Here is a 22,335-nt window from a genome sequence, read left to right on the forward strand (position 1 = left end):
TTCTCCCAGGCTCTGCCTCTTTGGACAGTATTCACCCCCCTCACCCACACATAAAGAGAGCTATTGATAAGCACCACTCAAGGGACGACTGGAGATGTGGACTTGTGCATGTCACAAGGGATGTAAATGTTTCCAGCCATAAACCATTAAGAGAGGGGGAGGGAGGGATGGATGGATGGAGGGAGTGGGGGGAGGAGGAGAGAGGAAGAGGTAGAGTATGTGTGAGACCAAGCCAACAATTTTCTTAGATTGAAGTTGTCAGGTGGTGGGTGTAGGAGCGAAAATACTTACCCAGAACTGAGCAGCCAGTTGCAGCTCTTGTGATAACCAGTAGGAGATGCTGTTACACAGGTGTAATTCTCTTTGCACCAGGTATAGTGGGGGAGGGGGGGCATTTTATTTGTTTTTTTTTTAACATTTTAGTTTAGTGGTGTCTATCATAACGTTGGATACCATGGTTCTCTAAGGTTTGTGCAGTCCCATTGAAAACCTTACCATGAACCTCCTAGGGCAGGGGTGTTCAATCTTAGTCCTTGGACCCAGAGGACCAGGCTTGAACACCCCTATTCTAGGGTGTCGAGTCCCTAAAGCTTTGTAAAGCCAGCTGTCAGTTGCTATGTACAGACTTGGATTCATTTGTTGTAGCTGGGATCAGTGATGGTGAGTCAGGGCTGTCAGACTGTTGACCGAGTCCCTTGTCTGTTTTATTGAAGTGTGTAAAGGAAGCACTTCCTGCTTTCCCAGAGCCCTGCACTTATGTGACACCCCCATATATACATTTCACACAGTCACAGAGAGAGAGAGAGGCCCAAATAGTGTTCTTGTGTTTTAATTTTGTTCTACTTGGTTTCCCGTCAGGGACTAATATTCCCCCTGGATGTTTCATAATATCGCAATAATCATGGCGTGTATAAAACGCACAAGAGCAGCCTTTTATTTTTTGTGCCTAACTGCCCACTTCTTTCTCATAGGCAGCAGAGGGCATTATGTGCCCCCTCAACATCCGTCACTTACTGGACAGAACTACAGTACATCTAGACATTTACTGTGATGGGTGGAATTTCCCCATTCGCGAATATGTTGCAGACAGGACTTGGTGGACCTGATTTGCCCACAGAAATGTGCATGAGTGAGCGTTTACGAATCCTTATTTTGGGTTTCCCCTCTCCCCTTGCTGGTACAGTACTGCAGGGGAACAATAGTGGCCCTGTTTGGTCAAGGTCTTCTAGTTTCTTCTTTCTCTCTCTCTCCGTTCTTCTGAGGCGTTGCAGCCCACTGAACACTGAGTATGGAAACCTGGGGAGTACAAGATGGCTATTCACTTTAGGGAAATCAGAATCAGAATGGGTTTTATTCTCCATGAAAGTTTGCACAGACAAGGAATTTGCTTTGGCAGGAAGGTGCAAACATTAAACATATAGGAATCTAAAATTTTAATATGAGGACTTACTATACTAAGGGTACATAACTAACAAACTAAGGGTACATAACTAGCAATGGAATTACATTAAAATAAACTATACAATAAAATACGCTTTCTTTTTCACTCACACACTCACACATATACACACACGCACACACTATCTCTCTCTTACACACACATACACACAAGTGTATCCAATCCTAGGGAAGCCCTACTACTCAGTTCCATTGTCTTATCTCTAACCACTAGTTTTAACCCTAACCCCCTGAAAATGTGGGGCCCAGCAAAAGGGCCCCGCGAGGTCAAGTTATTCATGTTTCATTATACTTGTGAGGATGAGTAGTTAAACAAGACCACACTCTCTCACACATACTGACACAACTTTCACACCCTCTCTCTCTCTCTCTCACACACACACACACACACACACACACATTACAACTCCTCCCACTGCTGTATATGTGAACTCTACTCTATATGCAGAGGAAAGGCACCAGAGTAGGAAAATTGGCATTCAGAAGACATTGCATCAGTTCATCCCATGCATAAGTACTCACAGCCATCCACAAACCTTGTTTGTCCTGTACATTCTACATTGTGTATTGTACAATGTGAAAGGTCCTCCTCCGCTGCAGAACGCTGGTCAGCCAAGCAAAACCTCCATTTACCCTGCCAAGAGCAGACGCCATCTTGGCTCCATCTGTCCCTGTAACATCAGCCACAAAACCCCTGCTATTGGGTTTCTGGCACTGGGTCTCCCCCAGCACTCCAAATGTCTTTTATCTGGAAAGTCATGTTCTCTACAGGGCAGCCACTCAATACTAAATGCACAAGCCAAGATGTTTTTGATCAAACAAATTAAACTTGGCTTAATGTGTGTGCAGGGTCATTTTGGAGTCAGCTTTTTTTCCCTGCAGCAGTTTTTGCCAAGTGTTTTGCTCAATAGAGGAACTTGGTACGTGGTACACGAACACATACACAATGTATTTAGTCGTGCTGGTTTGGTGATACATTTCCGTGGGATGGTCAAGGGTATTGACCTTGAGCTGTATTCTTTTGGGGTCGAAGGGATGAACGGAAGGGCAGTGAGGAATTTCTTTCCCAAAGAAGTATGTGCACATTATCTGTGTGTTATCTGTGTTGAGGATGTCACAGTGAAGGGTCACACAGGAGGAGAGGGAAGAAGAGAGGGAGGCCTCTGAGAATAGAGTAATAAGGGGGGGGGCGGGGATGAGAAATGGCAAAACGGAGCTTTCAGCTCTATGAGCAGATTGAGCCAGTGAGAGACTTGAGGCTAGTTGTAAGACTTTTTTAAACATTTATCTCCTTCGGCTTGTTCCAGGCTCTCTGCAGGAGGAGAACACAACACAACACAGCTTCAACACTTTCTGTGCGTAGAAGGCCTCTGAGCTCTCTGTTGGCGTGTGCCATGGAACACATGTTTTAAACATTGGCGCCAAGGGGGTAGGGGGGGGGGGTTGGATGCCATGTAGGCCTTATTTACCTGAAGCTATCCACCTGGAGAGGGAGTAAGGGGGAAATAAACGTTGGTGTTTCACTTGCATTCCATCCCTCGTCAGCCCACACTGTTGTTGCTGGGTCTGGGCCCAAGGGACAAACATGAGGAGTGGGGAGAAAGTTGGTATTGTTGTGCAGCAGCCTGCTCTGTTACCCAGAGAATCAAGTTGTACTGTGTTGTTTGAGCACCCAGAGGTATCTAATTACTCTGGAATCTGCACATGCTCAGTGCAACACATCAGTATCCTACTCAAATCTGCCATGCTGTTTAGCAACCCAGCTGGAAAAGTTTTGTCCTGAAGATTTTAAAGTTGCGGAAACTACATAGACACGATAAAAAAAAAAGCATCCTCAAAGTCATGCTACTTCCTCCAGCCAAATTCCAAAACCACAAGAACTGACTGTTTATCTACTTTGTGGTTCATGTCTTTACGTTTGAACTATTTTACTGTTAATAGATAAGCACTGACAGAGAGGGAGAGAAAGAGAGGGGTGGAGATGAAGAGGTGTGTGTGTGTGTGTGTGTGTGTGTGTGTGTGCGTGCTAGAGGTCTCAGGGTTTTAGGGTGGAGTGGGGTACAACTTGGAAGAGTAATAATAGTACAAGTGCCACTAGTAAAAGTGGCAAAAGATTTAGTGAAATGTGCCCGTTCCTTTTTATCTAAGAATGCAGATGTGGTATTACAGGTTGGCGTGTGTGTGTGTGTGTGTGTGGCTGTAATGCTATGCTCAGCCGCTGCCCTAGTGTATAATTACACTTCCTGTGAGGTGAAAGACAGCTGGTTCCTGTGCTCTTTAATCACACACACACACAAGGACCTTCAACACCCCATCCTGGGAAAGGTTCTAGGTGACTTGGAGCCTGCCTGTGTCTTCCTTGTCACCATATGAAGTCGAGATATGTAAAGCTTGACCATGTATATTATTACATGTATTCATTTAGAAGATGCTTTTATACCAATTGTGAATATAGTAAGTGCAGCATATAATCGAGGAGTACAAGTGCGCTGTTCCAATCGTTTGACCGTGGTAAGAGTTGGTTTGTGTTTTAGAAGACAGTGACATGGTATCCAGATATTACACGATAGTCTCCCGAAATGTTACTGGTTGTTGCATGGAAGCTAGGTACTGTATGCACGTAGCAGAGGTAAATACTGACCTCAGTCCTTTGCCCCCCTGCCCCCTAGGGGTCGAGAGGCCACAGGAGCAAGTCAACAGAACACGTGTCATCATGTTTGTTTAGCGCTGTCGGGCTCTGCTGTCAGTGCTGTGGAATGACTGGGATGCCGTAAATTCCATGCCCAGGAAGAAAGGGCCGTGCCAGGTAATTGAGGGGTTGTAAATCAGGTGTGTTTGGACACGGGGGAGGACAGGGGGCCTCAGACCTGGCTAATCCTGCCACGGGCTAGTGGATTAAGGGAAGACTGTCTGTGTATATATAAACACACTCTGCAGGTTAGAAGAGCGATTAGTATGGCAACTGGATTCTTTTTTTCTCTTCTATTTTGCTTCCTTCCTTCTCTGCCTCACTCAGTCCCCTCTGAAGATGTTTTGTGGTGTTGGGGGAGGGGGCGTGGCATGCCTCTACTCTGGTGTCACATGATCATAAGGGTGGGCGGGGTGGTGGGGATCCAGAGCGACCGGAGCTAGGCTTTCACTGGAGGACTGCTTCAGCCGTGGACGACACACACTCGGTGAGTCTGCAGCTCTGCAAGTGTGTGTGTGTGTGTGTGTGTGAGAGAGAGAAAAGTAAAAGAGAGAGACTATTGTTTTCTCCTCCTCAGTGGAGTTTTACTTTCTTCTCTTTCTTGACTCGTTCCGTTTTCTTTTTGTTTTCTCCCCTTTTCTCTGCAGCTACTTCTTGTCATTCCTGGTGTGCTCAGTCAGAAACAGCTCTGCTTGTTTGAGCTTCTGCTGTAGAAGGAGAGACCCGAAAGGGAAATCCTGTCAGTCAGCTGTTTGGTTTGTTCTAGACATGGAGATGGGGAGACTACATGTATGTTTTTGTTCTAGATGCATGAAGCCACGCATGTCATTGTATATCCTGCTACATTGTTCCTCAACAAGTGGTTTCCATACTGCACAGATAGGATGTGTGTGGGCACTGGGGAGAGGGAGGTATGATAGCTGTAGCCGCCTGCTATTGTTCAGGTTTTGTATTCCCCCTCTTCTTTCTTTCCTGAACGGTTCACATCTTGTTCCTGGCCCAACCTTGTAATCAATCCTGGGGAGGCGGAGGAGAGGGGTCGCTTGCATAAGCTCACGCACACACACGCACACAGTGAAGGCTCAGCGCTCTGGTTCATTACAAGCCTGGCTTTTTCCATGTTTTTCTTTTGCTGACATTATACACGCAGGCTTGTGAAGCTGCATCTGACAGTGATATGTTCCATGCACAAAACATGGGGAGACATTGTGCAGGCCAGTTTGACTGGGGGGTTATGGATGAAGGGCTTAATGATGGAGTTTTTGGAAGACTGGAGATGAACTTGCCTCAACCTACAATATTAGTTCACCAGGTTTGACCTTGTGCTTTTTACAAAGACACATCTCTCAGATGTTTAGGCAGAGGAAAGCTGGAAAAACATTTTCACCTTTCGAGTTTGCTGTAGTTGGCTTCACACGCACACGCACACGCACACGCACACAAACAGTTCAAAGGAGCTCTGTTCTAGACAGTCAGAGGCTCTTTTAAATTGCCAGGCGAGAACAGACACAGTAGCTTTTCACCAGCTGCTGATGGGATGCTGGGAAGGAAACATAACTTTTGCATTGTCTGTGTGTGCGTGCGCGTGATAAAGAAATAGAATGAGTCTGCTCAAATAGACTTCCAGAATATTCCGGTTAGTCTGTCTTGAGGTGGGGTAAGCCCATTTAGGCGAGGGGAAAGTGCTGAGTGGTGATGTGTGTTTTGGACCTTTCAGCCATGACTTGAATGTGACTTGAATGACTTGAGGGACTTGAATGAACACCTTTGCCCGTGGGTCGCTCCAGGAATCCTGCAGCGCTGGACAGGATGCAAGGGGCTCAGAGGTGACTAGTGGGCAACCAGAGGGTCCACATCCGTCATTTGAACCTCCAAACCCCTCTGTGGATGACAGACTAGGACTGACACATTACTGAAGAGAAGCATAAGGGTGCTTTACTCGCAGAGTGTGGGTGGTGAGCACACAGACAAGATGTTCACCCAGAGCAATGTGACTTTGACTCCAGGATTGATGACAGTTGATGACCCCGGACAGTATTACTTTACACTGACTGGAATGCCATCAGACCAGTGTGTCACACACATAGTGTTTTACATAGACATACCACCTGTCTCAAGCCTTCCACTCGAGGTGTCTCGCCACCATGGCCATTATATGTTCAAAGCCGTAAACATAATCTCCAAGTAAGATATAACAGACCTCTGTGTGTATGCTGGGGGCAGAGAGGTGAAGCAGGGGTGAGATACCACAGTGCCCCTTGGCCCTCTGCTAGCTGTCACAAAACCATTCAACTGATAGCCTGTGACCTCCTCCATAATAGACTACTGGACTGTGCTAGCTACTGCAAGCTAGCTAACTTAAGCTACCTAACACAGTCACCTGTTAGCATTAGTGCTAATGTTCTCACTGTTGGAAGTGCTCATAGCTTTGTTTTGTGCCTGTTGATGTCAGTGAGTGCCAAAAGCATTACACATCAGTTTAAAGTGGTGGGAATGAGTAATGTTTTGTTGGTAGATAATTGCAGGAGGTGGTGGTGAATGAGGAACCTTGGAATACTTTCGATAGCCACCGCTAAGTGTGTGTGTGTGTGTATGCCGGCATTCTTGCTAAGAATCATGAATTTTGCTTGTGTTGGGCGCTTGGGTCTGTTTTCCATCAGATATTAGGACTTCTTATCAGGGTCTGTGACTAACCCATTCTGCACCTCCACAATGTCCCCATGCAGGCAAACATCCCTGGGGAAGTCTCATACGACCAGAGTGGGCTTGTGTTAGCACTGCTAGCTTGTTGCATAACTGTGATGTCTACAATAGCTATACTTGGTTAGTAGCTCTGTTCAGTGTTGTTAGGAACGAGCAATGGTTAAGAAATGTAAAATAGTTTGACAGCTATGCTCGTTATTGTCAGAATAGTCTGTCAAGCTGAGCCTATTTTGTCGTTTGTCACCCTGCCTATCCTTTCTGGACACACGCATCCCCAGTGGCAGGTGACCATCTGCTTTTATAGCCCTGGGGGTCAGGGGTTATGTTCTCAGGGGACCTGAATGGAGAGGACTCTGGGAAATGGATCCTCTACATAAACACGCCTGCATATTAGCACAACACGCCATGTTTGCACTGTCTTCACCCCAATTTCCCTCCAACATGGAAGAGCTTCTCTGTTGGGGGGTGGGAAATGGTTTGTGTGTGTGTGTGTGTGTGTTAAACCTGGCTGGGGATGTTTAACCCTTAATGCAAACTTGATGCCTTAAGGTCAGTTGCTGCTGCACTGTCAGACTTGCTCATATGACTCATTCTGTGTGGGGTTCTGAGAACTTCACCCAGCTAGCAGTGTGGGGTAGGTGGGTCACTAGCTGTTTTACATAATCTATCTCTTTCAATGATGACCATAGGAGGACAGTGTTTCCAGTAATAAAGCAGGAAGCATACTGAGCAGGAGTGCAGTATGTTATCCAGGAAGTACTATTTTATCTTTGCATTATTTAAGTCACAGAAGTTTGTGCCAGTTTTAAAGAGAGGAGCGTGTGGACAAAGTGCCCTTGAAGTACAGTACAGTATGCATGCTGAAGTAGCATCCAGATGAACCACAGGAAGCAAAGTGGACCAGCTGTACTTTTTCTTCTTTTGTTACTCCTTTCTGTTTGTTCTACTCTCTTTGTGTCTGTCTCGGAATGCCAACGGATAGAAAGTAACAGATGTTTTTTAACGTACGGTCATAAAACTGTTTTTTGTTACTAGAGTCAAGATAGAAGGGGTCATCCATTCACAGGGAAGCTTGTCTGAATGAGCCCTATTGCACCAGTGTTTGACGTGTCACCCTGGGCATATGCACCCATGACATCCCTTGACCTCCTTGTCACCTCAACACCCAGCACTGGAGAGGAACAGTAAACATATCTTTATGTGTAGTACAGGTAGGATGACCAGATTTGAGTTTGTGAAAAAGAGGACACTTCGTCGTGTCGACGGGGGACGGGGGGTGCTGGTCGTGTATTGCATGCCGCACTATCTGATCAAATTGACAGTTCTCTCTACAGTCAGAGCTCGCGCAAGAAGGTTGAACGTACGGGAGATACCATTTCGAAAGGGGTGTAAGGGCCTAATAGTTTGTGAGAGACCCAGAGAAACACAAATATCCGACGAGGCAAAATCCCAGACAATTTTGGAATCCCTGCCGGACGCATTCTTTAGGTCTCAAAAAGAGGACATGTCCGGGTAAAAGAGGACGTCTGGTCACCCTAAGTACAGGAGAAGGAAGCTGTCTGAACATCGTCCACTCACAGCTCCCATCTCAGTGTGGATTACCAGGCTGCCTGACGCTGGACTCTTTTGCTAACTGACAAGGATTGTTCAGGCTGTTGAGCAGAGACCAGTTTGGCCTCAAGGTGCCCTCACTTAGAGTCCTCCTGGGAGATGGATCCCTGGACCTTTACACCCTAGTGTTAACACACTGGACTATTAACATGCCTACATTCCTACTCACACAATAGACACATACAACCTTACTGTTGCTATGGGTTTTGAATACTCCACTCTGGTTGATGTATTATGGTTATGGATGCTTCTATATGTTGCACATATACAGCCTTTTGTAAGTATAGCTGGTTATATACAGTATGCAGAGCCAGATCATTTAGTTAGCTGGGAATACCCCACACTATGAAGAGAATGAATCATAATTCCAGCATCCTCCCCACCTTCTCCTCCCATATTTGCGGTAAAGGGACTGTTGGCCTTGTTTACACAGAAAAGCAACTGGATACTCTGCAAAGACTGGAAAAAATTGCATTCTTATTGCCAGTAATTGAAAACAGGAAGAAGGCTCAAAATGTCTCCCTGGATTTCGGGTTTTTACGTTTCTGAAATTGTCTTTGTGGACCCAGAAGAAATTTGTGTAGTCCAGATTGAACCCATGTTCAGTTTTGAAAAGTGAGCTCTTGGACAGAGCTGTGTTCTCTGATTGATACCTTGTGGAATAGAACACATTCATGTCTTGGAGCGTACCAGGCCGACTCACCATGTAGAACTATGCTTGAGCTTTCTGGCTCCACTTATTACTCACAGCTGATGTGCCCAATGGTTTGGTAAAAACATGCATTTTACACTGACACTTTCTTAGATGTACGCTTTCCACTGCTGTGGAACTTTAGTTACCAGAGGGACTGTTAAGAGTGATGCACAAAGCAACTGAATGCAATTGTGGTTGGATAGCTGGATTGTAGTGCTTATGATGCAATCAAATTTGAACACAAAAGGAATTTGACATGTTTTTGTTACCTTTTATGTGTGCAGAGTTCAATGGCAGACACTGCTGCTATCTCAATGTTGTAGTGTGCCGTTTGCATGTGCTGCAGTGAGCAAACCGTTGGTTGAGGCTTATTCCTATGACATGTTATTGTAGGTTTGTGAACCACAACAGGATTCAGTCACCACAGGTGTGTCTGACTGAAACCAGACCTAAACTTTCAGAAAACTGAAGTTCACACGCACTTTCTCATGAGTAGCTCTGACCTCCGTCTAGCCAGCCATATTTGGTGTGCTTCGGTCTGTATTTGGTCTGGTTTGGACCATATTCGGCTCTTTCGATCCTCCTGTGTTTGATAGCAGGTCTGTAACATCCTCCAGCTGTATAGGTTACATTGCCCAAGAAGGTAATGAAGGGGTCAGAGGTTACCTCAGATTTATGGGGTTATTTTCCAGCAGCGCTGGGACACCCGTTTTCAGCACTTGCCACGCAGGCCAAGACAGACCTTTTTAATGAGCAAAAAGTGCACTTAGTTCCTTGGCAACGCTTGGCAAGATGTCCTACAGGACGTCAGTTGATTTAATTTCACATGGTTGTGCAATTCCTGCAAACGGTCATTGGGTTTGTGGATCAATGCATTTAGGGTCTGTTGATTTCTAGTGTCAGCAGGTTGAGCTTTGATTATGATTTGTGTGTTTGTAATCTGATCACCGACCATTAGAGGATTCTGTAAGATGCCTGTTTGTCTGTCTTGCTGCACAAGCTTCCAGCATTCTCCAGCAACACTGAGCTATAGAACTTCTAGAGTTAGTTAGTTGTATGCACTTGGTTTTATTCTTGGAACAGACATGACTGTGTGTGAGTATTTGCCTAGTACTTAAGTTTTTGAATGATCCTTTGTCTGTACAAACAAGTTGTGTGTATTCAATAAGGGCTGCTCGATATGCCCACCAAACACATGCGCTTCCTTATCCTGAGCAACTATTTGAGATGCAGCACATTAGAGCATCTCCATAGAGAAGCAGTGACAACCACACAGAAGAAAAGGAGATTAGTGTGGTTCTTTTTAACCAGCCCGTAGCAGAGCCCACTGGGTCCAAGTGGGAGGGTGCGCACACAAGCAGATTCACCCCTCTTAAGACTCTCCAGAGGACACAAAGGGAGAAAGGAACAGTGTGTGAAATCCCTCTTCCAATTCAGTAAAACCTCACAGGACTAGTCATTTTCAATACCATACCTGGCATTTTGGCTTGGGTAGGCTGGAGGTGGGGGGACACAACACGGGTGGTGTGCTGGAGGCGAAGGGAGAGGGATGAAAGGATCTCCGCTCGTATGGCTGGCAAAGCGGAAAGGAGTGGATGTGCTCTCGGGGAAGAAGAGGGAGCTCACTAGCGTGCTGACTGACTGCTGGAACAGGATGAGGAAGTGGTCAGGGAGGTGGAGAGCCTCAATACAGTGAGGGGAAAAAAAGGATTTGATCCCCTGATGATTTTGTACGTTTGCCCACTGACAAAGAAATGATCAGTCTATCATTTTAATGGTAGGTTTATTTGAACAGTGTGAGACAGAATAACAACAATAATAACAATTTCAAAATTGTTATAAATTGATTTGCATTTTAATGAGTGAAATAAGTATTTGACCCCCCTCTCAATCAGAAAGATTTCTGGCTCCCAGATGTCTTTTATACAGGTAACGAGCTGAGATTAGGAGCACAATCTTGTTACCTGTAATAAAGACACCTATCCGCAAAGACACCTATCCACAGAATCAATCAATCAATCAGATTCCAAACTCTCCACCATTGCCAAGACCAAAGAGCTGTCCAAGGATGTCAGGGACAAGATTGTACACCTACACAGCCTTGTGTAGGTGTACAATCTTGTCCCAGCCTTGGGCTACAAGACCATCGCCAAGCAGCTTGGCGAGAAGGTGACAATAGTCGGTACGATTATTCGCAAATAGAAGAAACACCAAAGAACTGTCAATCTCCCTCGGTCTGGGGCTCCATGCAAGATCTCACTTCGTGGAGTTGCAATGATCATGAGAACGGTGAGGAATCAGCCCAGAACTACACGGGAGGATCTTGTCAATGATCTCAAGGCAGCTGGGACCATGATCACCAAGAAAACAATTGGTGACACACTACGCCGTGAAGGACTGAAATCCTTCAGCGCCCGCAAGGTCCCCCTGCTCAAGAAAGCACATGTACAGGTCCGTCTGAATATTGCCAATGACCATCTGAATGATTCAGAGGAGAACTGGGTGAAAGTGTTGTGGTCAGATGAGACCAAAATCGAGCTCTTTGGCATCAACTCAACTCACCGTGTTTGGAGGAGGAGGAATGTTGCCCATGACCCCAAGAACACCATCCCCACCGTCAAACACGGAGGTGGAAACATTACGCTTTGGGGATGTTTTTCTGCTAAGGGGACAGGACAACTTCACTGCATCAGATGGACGGGGTCATGTACCGTCAAATCTTGGGTGAGCAACCTGGTGGGCAACTACAAGAAACGTCGGACCTCTGATTGCCAACAAGGGTTTTTCCCAAGTATTAAGTCATGTTTCGCAGAGGGATCAAATAGTTATTTCACTCATTTAAAAGCAAATCCATTTATAAAAATTTGGACATGCCTTTTTCTGGATAATTTTTTTGTTATTTTGTCTCTTACTGTTCAAATAAACCTACCATTATATTTATAGACAAATAATTTCTTTCAGTGTGAGCAAACGTACAAAATCAGCAGGGGATCAAATAAATAAAAATTTCACTGTAGGTGTGTCGCTCCTACACTCCCTCAGTGAAATGGCAGCAGAATTTGTGAAATACTTTGTTTGACACAATCACACCCAAATCCATAACCCAGCTTTATATGTTTGACTTTGAGGTTTTTCTGTACATGGGAATGTGAGGACATTAATTTTGAAACTTTCGAAAATGCACTAAAGTAAAGCCAACTCGTTTTTTCTTTCCTGGGTGTCTTGCATGTCCTGTATTGGTGTTTGTCTTCCGATGTAACAGGCTCCATGTTTGAGGTAGGGAGGGAGGCTTGTGTCTGTTGGAATTTGAGAGCAGTAAAGTTCTTGGCTCCCTGCCCTGAGTCCTCAGCCAGGGGAGCTAACAGCCCTTGACAGAGAAGGAGCTGGAGACTGAGAGTGTGTGCATGGACTGGACCAGCCAGTGTTTGTGAGAATGTATACATGACGTGGAACATGGGGCTTGCTGATGCATGTCCGTGACCAACTTCCTGATTTCAGCCTGTCCTGAATAGCAGTGCTGTTGACCCACGATGGTGTGAGTGGGTCAGTTTTCCTCCCTAGTGATTTCTCGGTTTCACGCTCACAAGCAGGACCTGAGGGGAGGGGGAGGAGAGGGAAAGGAGGAGTGGAGGCCCTGTTGGGGACAGTTAACCCTGCCTTTCTATGTGCTGGGAAGCTTGTAGCTATTTACCATCACAGATACACCTATATACACAGGGTAAAAATGAGTAATCAACCATTTCCCTGTCTCCACGAGTGGGTCCTGGAGACCACTCTACACATATTAAAAGTGAGTCATGAACCTGTGACGGGTCCTACAGCTCTTTTAAAGATGTATGAGCACTCGACCTGTACGGTATGTTCCTATGCACAGTACAAAAATGAGGACCGGTCCCCTGTGGTGAAGATAAACAAACATGCCATGTGTGTCTAACCTCTCTGAGAAGACTGGATATGGTTCTAGGAGCTGCAGTGAGAGAGTGGCTCTGTTTTGGCTGTCTTTTGTTAGCCTTACAGCGTCAGCCTGTGTGACATACTCTCAAGTATATTTTATGAAAGGCTAGGGTGTGTTTGGCCTCAGCCCAAGATTGCAGCTCTGCGTGGATCTCTCTCTCCTGTTTATTATGTCTGCAGCTGCTCTAGCTTTTTCATTCCGGCTACCCTGAACCGGGCTGTAATGATACAGCAACATGGCTTCTCTCTGCACTAACCTGTGGGATGCCTCAATGCTCTGAGGGGTCCTTCAAGCTGAATGCGTCTCTACAACATGGTAGCTCATGCTAACCTGACTCACCAGATGGCTTGTTACACATAGCCGTCTGGGAAATCGTACTTCGAAACTGTTTGCTAAAGGGCAGGCACTTAAAAAACATATATATATATACTTGGCAGGTGATTTGGGGGAACCATCTGTTACGGACTAACTTCAACCACACCCGTAACTGCCAGTAGTTTGTCATAGGACGTTAAGTGGTCCGACCCACTTTGGTTCGGGCACAAATGCATAACTTGGAGTTTGGCAAGATGGATTCTTGTGTGGTTGGGATTTCACGAAACCAGCTGTCTCGCAAGGTTAAGTTCACACAGGAAGGAAGCAAGTTCTCCACTCCTGGTGTTGACACATCTCTGTCTCTCCCCCCCCCCCCCTCACTCCTCCATCTCCCACTTTCTCTTCCTCCATCCCTCCCGATGTATCCATGTGCAGGGTCTGAGGTCATTCCCAGCTACAGCAGCAGTGCCATGTCTGAGGTGGCGGTGCCTGAGATGCCCCCTGCCCTGGCGGGATGTGGGGACAAGCCTGGCGTGGACTTCAGCTACGTGGGCATCGATGCCATCCTGGAGCAGATGAGGAGGAAAGCCATGAAGCAAGGCTTCGAGCTCAACATCATGGTCGTGGGTGAGGTTTACGCACGCTCACTCACTCACACAAATTCACACACAAACTCTCTCTCCACAAATCCCCACACACACACAGGACACACACACAGTCGCAGAGGAGGGTGTTAAAATACAGAGACATACTGTACAAACCCGTAGGTTTATTTCATCACCACTGTTAAGACCTCTTGAAAGTTGCCCATGCGTGACACAGCGTATGGGTTATCTTACAGTACTACTTTCAATTCAAGTATCCCAAATGATGTCTTCTTGAAGATCTTCTCTCTAATCGACCTGAAATACATATTCATGTACACACACAGCCCTTTTAACTCCCTACAGCCAGACTCACTAACACTAGCTTATGGCTAATAAGTAGCCTACACACGCACTCTCCAGCCGCCGTCAACGTACGGAGCCTTGGAGCCATGTCTCCATTTGACGATGTCGCGACTGACAGTCTACTTTCGTGGATAAAAGGATTCACTCAAAGATGTAGCCTTGGGGAGGAAGGTGAGGAGAGGTGTCTGAGTTTGTGGGTAAGGTAATCTAGTCTATGGAAAACTTCCATGTCTTGGGGATTGGTCTGGCTCCGTGTTAGAGCATTTGCCTGAAGATCAAAAGTTCCCAGTTTCAAATTACTCCCTGTACTGTACATCACTTCGGAAAATAGTGTGCTAAGAGAATACGTTATTTTGCTATACCATTTTTCCTTTGACTCCCTGTATAGAGGTGGTGGCACACATAAGTTAAATGGGTGAAGGTGGGGGTGTGTGTGAGCGTTCCAGGACTAAACTCTCAGAGCAGACGGAACGAAAAGAATGAGTGTGTGTGCTTTTTTTTTACTTTGCAAGAAGCTAGGTTGAACGAATGTCTGGGTTTTACATAATGCTGTCCATAAAAAGTAGGGGTTGTGTATTTAGCATGTTGACCGATTGATCTCTCTAGGAATGAACAATCCACAAAACAGAATCTCAAGTTATCAGAGGCCTGTTCCATAAAGCGAGTTTACCGAATAAGCCAGACTTATGCCTAATTTCTAGTTCATTCGGTTCCATAAAGCTAGCTCAACGTAGTTCGAACTCCGTTACTATGTTAACTAGCCTGGTCTGGGTCAGGATAATTGTCAGGCTTAGACCGTGTTCTAGCTTAACCAGAAGTACCTGTAACACTGACCCAACGGGAAAACGATGATTTACCACGGACATTCTCATTTTCTTTTTCTCATCAGTTCAATATGTAGGCTACATTTATAGAAAATCTACTTAAATAGCCTATAGAAGCTACAACATTTAGCCTAATGCATTAAACAATGAACAATGATTTGATACACACCATAGCCGTTAAATGTATGGCTATGGTAGTTTGTGATTTCAAATGTTTAGGCATCAGGCATAGGCCTATATCTCCAATCTAAATTAGTATAATTATCATAGCAGACATCCCAAGTCTCCCGGAAGGTCCGGGAGTCTCCCGCATTTCAATTGTGGCTCCCTGACGCCCGCAAATGTTGGCGTGGGGGGAGCCACCTCCCGGAAGTGAGTCTCTGCAGGTTGGGATGTCATAGCTATATAATTGTTAACAGTAGCCTATTGCAAAACAAACCTAAATCCATAGGACATCTATCCTCCATTTTCCCGACACAAAAACCATGTTAAAAAGTTTGGCTACTGGATAATGTTTTGAAGTCACCAAAACAAACAGCAGCTTTGCCCAAGACACTGCACTTTCCCTCAGTGTAGAAGCAATATTTGTTATAGGTTGTGGCTGAAGGACACACTTCTTTCCCTCAGTGAGTCTTCCACACAGATCTATTTAGTAACGTAGTGTGCAGACTGTCATGGAAATCCCATCTCCCCAATCTGCAGCAGCACAGCAGCTTGGTGGGGTGGAGAGTCATAGGAGTCACATGGTGTTCTCACCCTTTTAAAGACGGCAGTGACGGGTGGTGTGTTGCCAAGAGCTGTGTCCTGGACACCAGGGGTAATCGCTGTGGAATGTGGGGATATGTCGGCTCCACAGACACCGAACGGAGACCCAGACCTCACTCCCCTCACCTAAGCCCCCCTCCTCTCACTCTCACTCACTCTGACACTCACACTGGCCAAATAGGTTTAGGGGACATGTAGTTCTTCTAGACCCTGGTGCTGTCCACCTCAGATGAGTCAGTGACACACTGCAGAAGAAACACATTTAACTATCCTTAACACTCTTGGTAGCCAAGTCCATACAGCATGTTGTAGGAGACAACCAGATGGGCCCCATCCTTATGCTTCTCCAACTGAGGTTGGTCTGCATAGTAGCCTGACATGAAGCACTTTACTGGCCATGTGCCTGTTATTAGCCTGGGCTAATGCTTTGTGATGTGACCTAGTGAACACCTGTTGGAAATGAAAATCAAGAGACCATTTTAAAGACAGTACTGCCAATTTGTGTGTTTTGAATGGATGTGTGGCCATGTTTAGAGAATGGGATTGATGATGGTTGTGGCCCTGCTATCACACACCAGCAACCTCTTCCTGCTGTCGCCAAAGACAGCTGTGAGGCTGGAGGTGTTGCAAGTGTGATGACAAGGTCATTATTCTGAATTCCACAGCTGTTCCAGCGAGCTCGACAATTGCAGTTTGTAAGTCTTCGAGCTTGTACATGGAACTTTTTGTTGAGCCATGTGGGTCTGTGTATTTAGGTCAAAGTGGCTTGGGGAAGTCTACCTTGATGAACACGCTGTTCAAGTCCAAGGTGAGCCGAAAGTCTGTGCTGGCCACGTCCCAGGAGAAGATCCCCAAGACCATTGAGATCAAGTCCATCAGCCATGGTGAGATCGGGGGGGGGGATGGAATGAGGCTGGGGGGGGGGAGGTGGGGGGAGAGGTGGGGGGGGGGGGGGGGATGAGGCCGGGAAGGGCGGAAGCCACTCCTCTCTCACCCACCCAACTCCAGACTACGGGGTTATTGACCAAAGCACACGGCAGTGATCATCATCTCCATCCTCTTCCTGTATGACTCGTGGCCTCCAGCAGTTCTCTGTGGAGTCAGGTCTCTCGGGAGGCTTCTCCTTACCTCACCGTGACTCTGCGTTTCTGTTGTTCAGACATAGAAGAGAAGGGGGTGAGGATGAAGCTGACTGTCATCGACACACCCGGCTTTGGGGACCAGATTAATAACGAGAACTGGTAAGGTGCCATTCTTCATGTACTTCTTCATGCACTACTTTTTTTTGTTGTGCTGTTGGACTACTAAATACAATGTAAACAGTCGCATTTGCTCATCCATTGTTGTGATCTTTTTAATGGAAGGTGCCAAAGAAAAATCTCCATCCTGGATGGTCAAAATGTTTTTACTCCATTTTCTTAGAACTAGACAAAAGATGATGAAAGGATGAGCAGATCTCTCTCCCTTTCTAAGTCTCTCCCTCCTTTCTTCCATTTCTACATTTCTACATTTTAGTCATTTAGCAGACGCTCTTATCCAGAGCGACTTACAGTAAGTACAGGGACATTCCCCCCGAGGCAATTAGGGTGAAGTGCCTTGCCCAAGGACACAACGTCATTTTGCACGTCCGGGAATCGAACCAGTGACCTTCTGATTACCAGCCCGATTCTCTAACCGCTCAGCCACCTGACTCCCTTCTTCCCTCCCTCTCTCTCAGCTGGCAGCCCATCATGAAGTTCATCAATGACCAGTATGAGCGCTACCTGCAGGAGGAGATCAACATCAACAGGAAGAAGAGGATCCCAGACTCCAGAGTGCACTGCTGCATATACTTCATCCCACCCACGGGACACTGGTGAGTGTGCACACACACACACACACAGCCACACACACACATTCCTTCTGAGAGTGGAATGTGTGTACACACACACGTTCCTCCGGTGGAATGTGAAGGTGAATGTGGAAGATGGTGACTGTACAGAGGGTGAAGTCCCTGAGGTAGATCAGGAAACAGAATTTCAGATCAGTGTTTTCAAGTTTCCTTGAAAACGTAATCTAATTTTCGTAAACTGATTATTGATGTCATGCCCCAATGACTTATTGGCAGTCACATCACGCAGACATTTCATCTCTCACTTGCACTTACACATGTACACACACATGCACACCGAGGCAGTGCTGCCCCCTTCTGATGTAAAAACATGCCCATGACTCTGCATGAGTCATGGGCATGAGTCATACTCAGAAAGCACTGCATCAACAGAACCAAAGAGAACCGTACCAGTTGACTCTGATATCAAACACACAATGACTTGGCATCGCGTAGTGTAACCAGACCATGGAAAGGTCTCCAGTCAGATGGAATGTGGATGAATTGGCCTTATCTGTGCTGACTTCTGTCCACAGATGTGAACATGTACTCTTTGCCAAGAACCCCTTCCTCCCACAACACCAGTTTTCCATGACTAGATTGATGGGGAAAGTCCCACCAGGACTTTGAAATGCCATGTTTAACTTCCCCTTTCAACTGGTGTTGCTTGCTCGCTCCAAAATTCACATCTGGGCCTGGTTATGTTTTAGTATGGTTTAACCCCCCCCTCTCTGCACTGTTTTGGTTGAACCCGCATGGCCCTTAAAGACATAACAGTCTGGGGTGTACCAATGGCAAAAAATAAGGATAGCGTTTGACAATTTTGGAGATGGCATGTTGCTGCCATTTGTTTGTTGAGCAACACCACACCAAGAACACTTTGTGTAGTAACGGAAGGCAGGGGTGGTGGAATGTCTCTGTGTTGATCCTGGGCTGGCACCCCTCTACCAGCAGCTGCAGGAGATCTGGGTGCTGTCAGCTGTTGGAACGAACACACCAGACGAACCCCCGCCCAAACTGCAGCACTAAGTTGACTGAATCACCCTGAAACGCCTGTTATAATACAAGCCCAGCATGCAGTACTAGTCTTCTTTAATGTCCTTCTCTGTGGAAAGTCTCTGCACGTTCAACCCCTGTGTGCCGTGCTGCTACTTTAAGGGTGTCCAGGATCTGTGTGTGTGTGTGTGTGTGTGTGTGGGCACCCACCGAGATCCTCAGTGCAGCGTTTCATGTTGCTCCAGCACTGCAGAAGTCTGTCATGTTCTGCCCAAGATCTGTCTCAAGGCTGGTTTTCACTTTTGGAATTGGAAGAGAGGATGAGAAGCCCAATAAGGGGGGAGATTCAACTGGGTGTGACTGGAGAGAGAAGCAAGTGTGTCGAGGGACAGAGAACGGAAGGATGACAGAGGACAACCCAGGGGTCTTTGTTCATGGTGGCCAGTGTCCAGTGCTGTGCTGAGAGCTAGCGTCAGCTGCTCTGACCGCTAACAGACGCTCAACGCTTGGTGAGGGAGGGGCTCAAGCCAGCCACAGCTCCTTTTAAGTCGCCCACCAGTCAAGGGCAGATCCTCACTGAGGTTTGATTGACGGTGACAACCACTGAATAAGCTTGGTCCCAGATGTGAGTCTTAAATGCATGTGACTTGTACTGCTTGCTGGCTTCTGTAGAGTTTCGCTATTTTGCAGGACCTTGTAATACTGTCCTCTGGTGGCCATTACATGTCATAGCAGGTCAAATATTCACCTAACTTGCTTTGCCTTTGTCTCCCTTCTTCAGTTTGAGACCTCTGGATGTGGAGTTCATGAGGCGCCTTAGTAAAGTGGTCAACATAGTTCCTGTCATTGCCAAGGCAGACACACTCACCCTTGAGGAGAGGGACTTCTTCAAAAAGAAGGTGAGCATTCCTCCTCCTCCTCATCTGCTCTCTGACTTCTTCTGCCCTCACTTTCAGGCATATGTTCTCTAAATTCCTCCAGTCCTGGTGTGTGTCATAGCAGAAACATTTACAGGAAGTGATGTCATTGGATTTCCACTGAAGCCACATCAGCAGTCTGGGGGCTGGGGTTGGAGGGAGGTTCCTTCAAGCCAGAAACATTTACAGGAAATGTTTCTGGAGTCTTCTTTGGCCTCTGCAGCTGCCGTTGGTCTTCGGCCAATGAGAAAGCAGCCCTGTGTAGAGAGGGCTCCCAAGGTCAAAGCCTCTATAAAGAGTTCAGGATCGGCTTGGTTTGGTTTGAAGGAACCTCCTTCCCTTAACCCCCAGCCCCCAGACTGCTGATGTGGCTTCAGTGGAAATCCAATGACATCACTTCCTCCCACGCGGGGTGCCAAAACATGAAAAAGACCATTTTGATCATGGACCCCTGGGGAGAGATCAGAGAGAGGGGTAAGAGGCTGAGAGGGTAGTAATTGAAAAAAGGCAGGCTTTCATTTGCTTTGCTGTTACTGGCATCGTGTACAAAGAAACCACCAGGCAGTCTCTCATTAGAAAGCCATGTGAGAGTGGATAGGAAAAAATCAACTGTGTGTGTGTGTAGACTCCGATGTGTTGATTTTTTAAATGGAGCATTTTGGGGGGGGGGGGATTAGTGGAGGGATTTATGCAAATAACACTGGGGAGTGGGTGAAAGCATGTCTTTCAGCTAACGTCTGTTGGGCTGTCCCATCTTTGAAAGATTCAGAGGATTCCGAAGACAGACTGTTTTAGTTTGGGGGCTCCTACAGGCTTTGGCATATTGGGCTCACGACAGGCTCTAGTTAGGCGTGATGGTGAGCCTTTATGAGTTGGAGCTTTTGGTGTGCATTTGTGGACCTCGAACACCCTCAAATGACTGCTCGCCCCAACCCCTTCTGATCACTGACACACGCACACACCCACAGCCTATATACGCCAATGTAAAGGGGTATTAAGTGTCTCCTCCTCCTACCTGTGTGTGTAGATCAGGGAAGAGCTGCGAGCCAACGGGATCGATGTGTACCCCCAGAAGGAGTTTGACGAGGATGTAGAGGACAGGATGATCAATGAGAAGATCAGAGTAAGACACTCTCGCACACGTACACACACACTCCTGGTAATCGGGCCGTAAAATATGTTGGAGGCCCACACCACCTGCTCCTTTACATCCACGGAAAGGGTTAGGATGACATCACATTCACATCACAAAATGTCACCCCTGACCTTTGCCCCTTGCGGACTTTCTGCAGGAGATGATCCCATTTGCTGTGGTGGGGAGCGACCAGGAATACCAGGTCAATGGCAGAAGGCTTCTGGGAAGGAAAACAAAATGGGGCACCATAGAAGGTATTTTAACGACTTGACTTCATCTCACCCACTTCTGTCACTGCATTCTCATACAGTCTCCTCAAGGCCTCTGTCTGTCACTGGGAGGAGTCTAAAGGAGCCGTCAAAGGACTGAAAGATGGAAAGAGTAGAGGGAGAAGCAAATGGGGCCTTTGATTGACTGGACATGCATGCACACACACACACACACCACATCAACCCAGACAGAGAAAAGTGGCGTGTGCCATGCAGCTGGCAGGGTCCACATGACTACAGCCATCGTGTGTGTGTGCGGGGGGGGGGGCGCCCCCACACAAAGGCAGCTGTGTGTCCTGGGCTGTGGTGACCCATTGCCAGGGGTTAGAAGAGAAGGAAGTGCAGGGGGAGAATGCAAAGGAAGAAGAGGAAGACAAGGAGAGTAATGTCCCCTTGTCCCTGGTGCTTCTATTGGCACATCTAAACCAATGTACTCAAAGTATGCCGGCCTACACATTTCATTTCCCTCTCTCTGCTAGCATATTAAAGTTAAGAGAATGCCAGAGCAGGCATGGCTATTACTTGTGTGTGTGTGTGTGGGCACACACGCATCCTTGTGTGTGTGTGAAGAAATCAAATGAAACACAAAAATGCTCTTCAGCTCATCTCATTTCCGATATTCGCCTTTAATGACCCCCTAATCTGATAGAGACAGGCCAGAAGGTAGACACCTCACGTTTTATTGAAGTCTTCCTGAAGGAAACTTTAATATCCTGTACAGGCAGTTGTGCTGTACCCCCCCCCCCCCCCCCCCCTCCGCTTCTCTCTCTCCTGGGTCTGCAGACCAGGGATGGAATCTGGGCTCCAGACGTACATTCCTCTCCCGGGCTGCCTGGGCCCCGGCTGTCAGGCAGAATTTGTCGAGCCGTCAGCCGTTATCTCCTCCTAACGGTTTAGGCTAAATTGAATTAGTCTAGCGATGGCGGGGTTCTCGAAGCTAAAGAGGGGGGGAAGAGTTAGGGGGCTGGCGGGGTGGGACACGTACACACACTGTACTGGCTCCTGTACTGGACTGTGGTGCCGCACCACCTAGTGGCAAACATGGAAAGCTGCATTTTGTTAGCGAGTCAACCAGGATGTTGTCATCGGAGGTGTGGCACAGGCGGACGAGGCTTGTGCCTCTCTGCCTGCATCAGAACACCGAATGCTTTCACACTTTGCATGTTTGACTGGTGCTTTTTATT

General features: G+C 46.8%; 1 protein-coding gene and 1 pseudogene across 5 annotated transcripts in view; both read left to right on the forward strand.

Moving 5' to 3' along the window:
- The window catches only part of LOC136940600 (septin-9-like), a 60,370-nt gene that overhangs the window by 37,077 nt on the left and 958 nt on the right, over nt 1–22,335 (forward strand). For 4 of the 5 annotated variants that reach the window (XM_067232798.1, XM_067232801.1, XM_067232799.1 and 1 more), the window contains 7 exons: nt 13,861–14,052; nt 16,720–16,848; nt 17,124–17,205; nt 17,682–17,819; nt 19,612–19,729; nt 20,775–20,870; nt 21,040–21,136. In XM_067232798.1, coding sequence (XP_067088899.1) covers nt 13,861–14,052; nt 16,720–16,848; nt 17,124–17,205; nt 17,682–17,819; nt 19,612–19,729; nt 20,775–20,870; nt 21,040–21,136 — 852 coding nt within the window. Of the gene's footprint in view, nt 1–4,617; nt 4,635–13,860; nt 14,053–16,719; nt 16,849–17,123; nt 17,206–17,681; nt 17,820–19,611; nt 19,730–20,774; nt 20,871–21,039; nt 21,137–22,335 lie in introns of those variants that run through there. The other variant, XM_067232803.1, reaches the window with a different exon arrangement.
- On the forward strand, nt 10,705–12,220 carry LOC136937919 (uncharacterized; annotated as a pseudogene).

The sequence above is a fragment of the Osmerus mordax genome, chromosome 3, assembly GCF_038355195.1.
Source record: "Osmerus mordax isolate fOsmMor3 chromosome 3, fOsmMor3.pri, whole genome shotgun sequence".
Lineage (NCBI taxonomy): Eukaryota > Metazoa > Chordata > Actinopteri > Osmeriformes > Osmeridae > Osmerus > Osmerus mordax.